This window comes from Bidens hawaiensis, unplaced genomic scaffold (assembly GCF_021521415.1).
Source record: "Bidens hawaiensis isolate Kalapana, Puna unplaced genomic scaffold, B.hawaiensis_p1.1 tig00017943_1, whole genome shotgun sequence".
Taxonomy (NCBI): Eukaryota; Viridiplantae; Streptophyta; class Magnoliopsida; order Asterales; family Asteraceae; genus Bidens; species Bidens hawaiensis.
This window is the reverse complement of record NW_027492708.1, coordinates 149,259-155,664: the sequence shown is the minus strand read 5'-3', so window position 1 is coordinate 155,664 and position 6,406 is coordinate 149,259. Positions and strand designations below refer to the sequence as shown.

The window sequence follows — 6,406 nt, the reverse complement described above, 5'->3', positions numbered from 1 at the left end:
AATAAAAGGGGGGGGGGTTGGAATATTATATTTTAATTTTTAAGGTAAGGGTAGGATGGAAATTAAGTCCATGTAACACAAGTTACATATAAAGAAGACCCATTGAGGTCAAATGAACATTCCTTCTATTTTTCATGTTTTGTATCATTGCTTCCTCTACACTTTCCTATCTCCCCTCTCTATAGGATTAGTTATAATTATACTGCTATATAGTTTATATTACCCATCTTCTACTCACAACTACAAGTCACAACATCCCCATCTCTCACACACACGACCCCTTTACCTTTCACACACTTGAGTGAATTCCAATAACCAAAGAACACCACCAAATCCCCTTCAAGTTTCAATCTGTCTAACTCAATTCCCCAAGAAACAGAACACCCACTTTAACATTTGCAAAAAAGATTGCAACCCATTTGGCAATTCACTCCAATTATGGAAAAGGAGAAGCCTTTCGCTAATGAAGGAACTGGAATCCTCAATTGGAACCCCATCTTTGGAATGGGAATTCAAAAAAATGAAGTCAATTGTTTTCCTAACCCAAATTCTATTAACCCAATGGACCAAACACATCTTTTTGAGTCTACTTTAGCCGATTCCCACTCCGGAATCCGAATCTCGGGTTCCGGTGAGAACATTGTTCTCAGGGAATTGATTGGTAGACTAGGAAGTATATGCAACAACAACAACAATAATAATAATAATAATAATAATAATAATAATAATAATGGAAACAATAGTCCCAACAATTCTTGCTACAACACTCCTTTAAATTCACCACCAAAGATTAATAATCAACATCACCAATTCCCACTAGCTCAATTCCCTACAGATCCTGGATTTGTTGAAAGAGCAGCAAAGTTTTCAGCTTTTGGTGGCAAGATTGAAGGAAAGCTATCAAGGGTGTCAAGTAATCAGTCTTTTAAAACTGTTGGATCTCAATTCACAAGAATCCCAGAAGAATATAAAAAGTTGGGTGATTCCATGGAGGAATCATCAGTATCTGAAACTGAAGTAAAAGGACAAGGTACTAATAATACTAATAGTAATGGAAGAAAGAGAAAGGGAAAAGAAACACAATCTAGTACTAAAGATGACAAGGTTAGTTTAGTCATTTCATCAGTTTATCTGTATCAAGTATCAGCTGCTTTTTGTTCAAGATTCAAGAAAATCTTTATGTTTTGCAGTTTGTGGCAGAAGTGGAAAAAGAGGAATCAGATGCAAAAAGAAGTAAGTCAAATGAAGAAAAAATATCAAATGAAAAGTCAACTGAACCACCAAAAGATTACATTCATGTTAGAGCCAGAAGGGGTCAAGCTACTGATAGCCATAGTCTTGCTGAAAGAGTAAGTTATACTTAACAAAATTAGCAAGATTAATGAGAAAGATTATAAATTTATAACCATAAATCACAATATTTGTTTATATTTTTGACAAATTCAGGTCAGAAGAGAGAAAATTAGTGAGAGGATGAAGTTTCTTCAAGATCTTGTTCCTGGTTGTAACAAGGTAAGCATAAAGTTTCAAGCTTTATCATCTTTTTTCACATTTTGAACTCAAAATTTAAAATTTTGGACTTTGAGGTTGTAAGTTGAGGTGGGATTTTGATTTTATAGGTTACAGGTAAAGCTGTTATGCTTGATGAGATTATAAACTATGTACAGTCACTGCAGAGACAAGTTGAGGTAATTAAGAAGGATCCAATAATAAATTATTATTGTCATCATCATCATCATCATCATCGTACTCAGTATATCCCACCAATAGCAATGCTATGGTAGCGTCTGAGGAGGGTAAGATGTAGACAGCCTTACCTCTATCCCATAGGGATAGAGAGGCTGCTTCCGGTGAGACCCCCGGCTCGATAGTAGTTTTGAATCAAGCCTTGGACATAAGACACATAACACTCAATCATCGGGACACCGGCTGATTGGTGCATGTGCCCTTGTCTTTCGGCTATCAACGCCACCACATGATGCCTGATTAACCTTCCGCCACTTTTAACGTTATTTTCACGTGATTAGTAAAATAACGTCAAAATTAGTGCAATTTTACTTTTGCACTAATTATTATAGTACAAATCGAAATTCGCTGATATGTTACTAAAGTTGTTTCGGGCTCTCTTCGTTTGCAGTTCTTGTCTATGAAACTCGCGACTGTTAATCCTCAGATGGATGAAAGTATGGAAGCACTTTTATCTAAAGATGTAAGCTTTTTATTGAATCCTTTACCAATCAGTGTAAAGTTTAAACATGTGTCTAAACGGGGGGGCGGGTAACACCGTAACAGTTAAATGGATTCAGGTCAGAATGAGTTATAAGAAAAATGAATTCCGGTCAAAATGGGCTGTTTTAAAAAGGTGTCATTTTTGTTCGGGTCAGAACGGGTATAAGCAAAATGGGTTCAGGTCATAACGGGTCATTTTAAAAAGATATCAATTTTGGTTTGCGTCAAATAGTATTCATGGGTGTATTTATTTAAAATCTAGAGAGTAATTTTGTGTGGTTTTGTGCAAATTTTCAGATGTTTCGGCCTCAGGTTACTACTGTACCAGACAATGTGAATCCTTTCAATACCTCAGTACAGTCATTCCCTTATGGATTTCAATCCCAAATAAATGGTATGATTCTCGATAGACCCGAGAATCAATTTTCTATGAACCCATTGGTGGCAGTAATGCACTGCAACTCAGTTATTAAGCCGCCTCACATTGATGGTTTTGGTGAGGTAAATTGATTTTTCAATCAATAAAATATATTCCAAGATTGTATTGCAAGGTGTTTATCAAGATTAATTTTTATTTATTTAGACAACATTTTGGGAAAATGACCTTCAAAGTGTTGTAAAGATGGCATTAAGCCAGGATCAGCCACAAGACTTTCATGGTGAGTTGACTGTTTTCTAAGGTTTGACTTCATGTGTATTAAAAAGTCAACTTTATTTATGTATGGACTTTCTGCAGGTCAAATGAAAGTTGAGCTATGAAACATATCACTTCACATATATGATGGATGGATTATTAATGAGGCCCAAAGTAAATTGGCATCTGTAATTCTGTATAGAGAGATAGAAGATACATTGATGTCTTCTACAAAAATTGATTGTATAATTCTAGATTAATTTCGAGAATCCGGTGGCGGCAGCAGGCGGTGGTGGACCATTGTAAAATTAGTTAATAGTAAGAGGTTGTAACATGGTAAGGAAAATCTTGTAAGGGTTGATGAAAGATTAAAAAAGAAGCTTAGTATGCTTCAGCTTATTTTTCTTACCATTCTGATAAACTTAATTATCAATTTTCTTGATTCATTTTAGAACTTTGTTTGATTGCTTATGCCTACTTGACTTTATTACCTAAACCATTCTGGTATCCCAACACATAATATTAGAAACAGCAACCATGTCAATAAAAATCTTACACATAGCAAAGTTATTATTTACTTTGCTATTGATAAAGTTTGGAGATGGTGAAATGTAGGTAAACCATAGCTCCATCCTAACAATAGATAGAGTGGTTGCCTCCGATGAGATTTTGACACCAGAAAATACATGCATCAAAAAGTTTAGTACAACAATATATAATGTAAGTAGAAGAAAATAACAAGCAAAGTCCTAAAATTTACCATTCTCAAAACATCCTTAACCATAATCCTACGTCCTTAAAGAGATATAACTTTACCAAATCATGTCTAATTGTTCATCCCAGGTAAAGTTTGGGTCTGGCTCCACTCATCTCCCTTCCATATTCAAGATTTCCACTATCTAATTGGCATCATCTCCTACCTTGATTTCACATATTCAAACCATCTCAACATGTTACCTCTTATATTACCATACATACCAGCCACCCCAAGCATTTTCTTAAAAACCTCATTTTATCAGGTATAGCTTTGTGTGTCCGCACAATGACCTTATTGCCCTCAGCATCATCATCTCTGTTACCTCTACCTTACGTAATTGTATCCGTTACCTTCCATCTTACGTATTTGTGCCTTTTTGATGACCCAACCGATGTACCATATAACATAGTTGGACATAGTTAGTTGAACTATGAGCCTATAAAATTTCTCCTTTAATTTATTTATTTGAGACACAAACAACAATATATCAATATTATAGTCTTTTTGGTAAATTTATAGTCATTTAAATGATAGCCATGAATGTAAACAAATTTTATATATTTATTTTTATTTTCGTGAATGATAGATTTCTTTTAAAAGTCCAATAGGCTATCCCTGATTACTTTATTTTTACTTTATTGAGTACTCAAAAGTTTTGTTGAGTTTATGAAAAATTGTCAAAGAATTCTTTTTTTTCTTTTTTTTTTGAAGTATAAAGTGAGCGTGGTATGTACAATTTAATGCAGTTTTTTATGATTTCTGAATTCGTTAAGACATTCACATATTGCCATGGATGTAGAAATAAAACTTTATCTTATATCTATATCGTCATATAGACTATATTGAATAAATTAAATATCACTCACAAAAAAAAAATTAAAAAAGGATGGAATCTTGGAAAAACATGTAGCACAGAAAGTTGATATCAAATCAAATGAAGAAAGCCAAAATGTTGGTAGATTTATAATCTTTTCAAGTAACTTTTAGGTTTTATCAAGATTTCTCTAAAGATTTTGCACATACACTCATCAAGATTGCATTATGGTCATTGTTTCAACATAATGGGCCAAAAGAAGATAAAAAGAGAAGAAAAAGGAAGATTTTTTCTTTTGAATTCTTGATGGTGTTAATAACATGTAGAAAGGTCAATATCAATACAAGAAATTTGATTTTAAAGAAACATCTAACCGTAATTAAAGATATTCTCACTTTGGAAATATAATGGTTGAATTGACTTTATTAGAATGATTTTTTTTTTTCTGAACGGCATTAAAATGATTATTATTTTTATGTAATGATGTTTGTGCTTGAAATTGACATTTAGTCATTACCAAATGAATAACCATCCAAGAGCCTCTACTCTTCTTGTAATAAGATGATGGATTGAGGTGTTCTTTCTAAATAGTTAAGATTAAAGTCTCGTGGCTGATATAAAGGTGCAGTTTTAAAAGTCTTTTGAAGAACGTAAAAAAAAAAAGAACACTAGCTAAATACATGACCAAACTCATTCTGTTAGTAAGATATATTAAAGGGTTCAAAATGTTTCTTTAACCTTTTAAAAATACTTAACCTTTAATCCTATTACATTTTACCTCACTAACATATTAAAATTATTAGGATTCTATTTAATAACAAACAAGTAGAGTAAGTCAAATCTCACTTGTAAACTGGAGATTTAGAAAATGTTGACGAAGACAAACCTTACAATCTATCTCATGAAATAAAAAGCTCTTTTAAATGAGATACTCCACTAAACCAACCCTTTTTTTACTTAACAATAATAATAGCAATAGTAATTACTCAATATTACTCACTGTTTTGGAAAACCGGCGAACACTCAAACACCGTAAACCGTTTTCACACTGTAAGATAAATCATGCATGTTTCATGCGCATATACATATGCATACATGCATATAATAACTACATAGGTCTTAGGCGCAGCTAAAAGCAGTTTTACATGACTAGTTTCAAATTGAACTGTTAAAGCAAAGCCGAACTATGAATCAAATCGTATGGATATAATGCCGGTAGATTTTCTTCGCTTTTGGCATATTTGTAGATCAGTTAATGTCAGTGACTTATGAACGCCTTGTTGATCTTCCCACGTTCTTTTAGTTAAAATGCAGTTTCTCTATCCAAGACTCGAGACGATATATGAAAACAAACACAAAATTGGAGTAAGTCTCAAACATTTTATTAACCAAGATAATTGAAGAAACACTAATCGACCCCGGGCAGATTACGGATAATCTGGGGGTTAAATAGATGTTTCCCACGAGGGGTTAGACCCGGCAAAGATGGTTCTTCTGATAACCTGCAAAACAGACACCGTGAGCTCGTCACTGAGAAGGGGGGGGGGGTACCTCCTTGTGACCACCCTCCGGCGTGAGAATCAGACTAGATTGCTCTTGAATATAAGTGTATATTAAGAGATTGCTAGAGCAGATATCAGGTATAAGATATAAGATACAAGATAAGATGAGATGATCATACCATTTGGGGTATTTATAGCCGAAGGTAGGTTTCCAAGAAGGTGTAGCCGGCTGAATAGTATTCATGTTCTACCAACTGTGGCCTACGCACGTGCCATGCTGGTAGTTGGTGGGTAGGCAGCGGCCGACAGTGACCAGGCCTGCTGTGTACTATTCCTTTTCCACCAACTGCAGGCTATGCACGTGGTATGACAGGAGTTGGTGAGTAGGCAGCGGCTAATAGTGACCTACAGTACAAGAGCATGCTGCTCGCCATACTGTTGTAAATGAGCTGTCGTATCTCTGGTCAGAT

General features: G+C 34.4%; 1 protein-coding gene across 1 annotated transcript; it reads left to right on the top strand.

The window, feature by feature from the left end:
* Positions 1 to 280: 280 nt before the first annotated feature.
* Positions 281 to 3,264, top strand: LOC143555011 (transcription factor bHLH62-like). The gene is made up of 9 exons (XM_077044653.1): positions 281 to 962; positions 993 to 1,104; positions 1,191 to 1,349; positions 1,447 to 1,512; positions 1,620 to 1,688; positions 2,138 to 2,209; positions 2,527 to 2,730; positions 2,813 to 2,888; positions 2,966 to 3,264. Exons 1-9 carry the CDS (start codon positions 439 to 441, stop codon positions 2,986 to 2,988), a joined length of 1,305 nt encoding a protein of 434 aa, XP_076900768.1. The 5' UTR covers positions 281 to 438; the 3' UTR covers positions 2,989 to 3,264.
* The last annotated feature ends 3,142 nt before the right edge of the window (positions 3,265 to 6,406 follow it).

Bases quoted from the DNA above. Each gene is read 5' to 3' on its own strand.
- LOC143555011 (XM_077044653.1), top strand. From the start codon at position 439: ATGGAAAAGGAGAAGCCTTTCGCTAATGAAGGAACTGGAATCCTCAAT. The intron at 2,210-2,526 runs GTAAGCTTTTTA...GCAAATTTTCAG, and splicing joins AAGCACTTTTATCTAAAGAT to ATGTTTCGGCCTCAGGTTAC. The intron at 2,731-2,812 runs GTAAATTGATTT...TTATTTATTTAG, and splicing joins ACATTGATGGTTTTGGTGAG to ACAACATTTTGGGAAAATGA.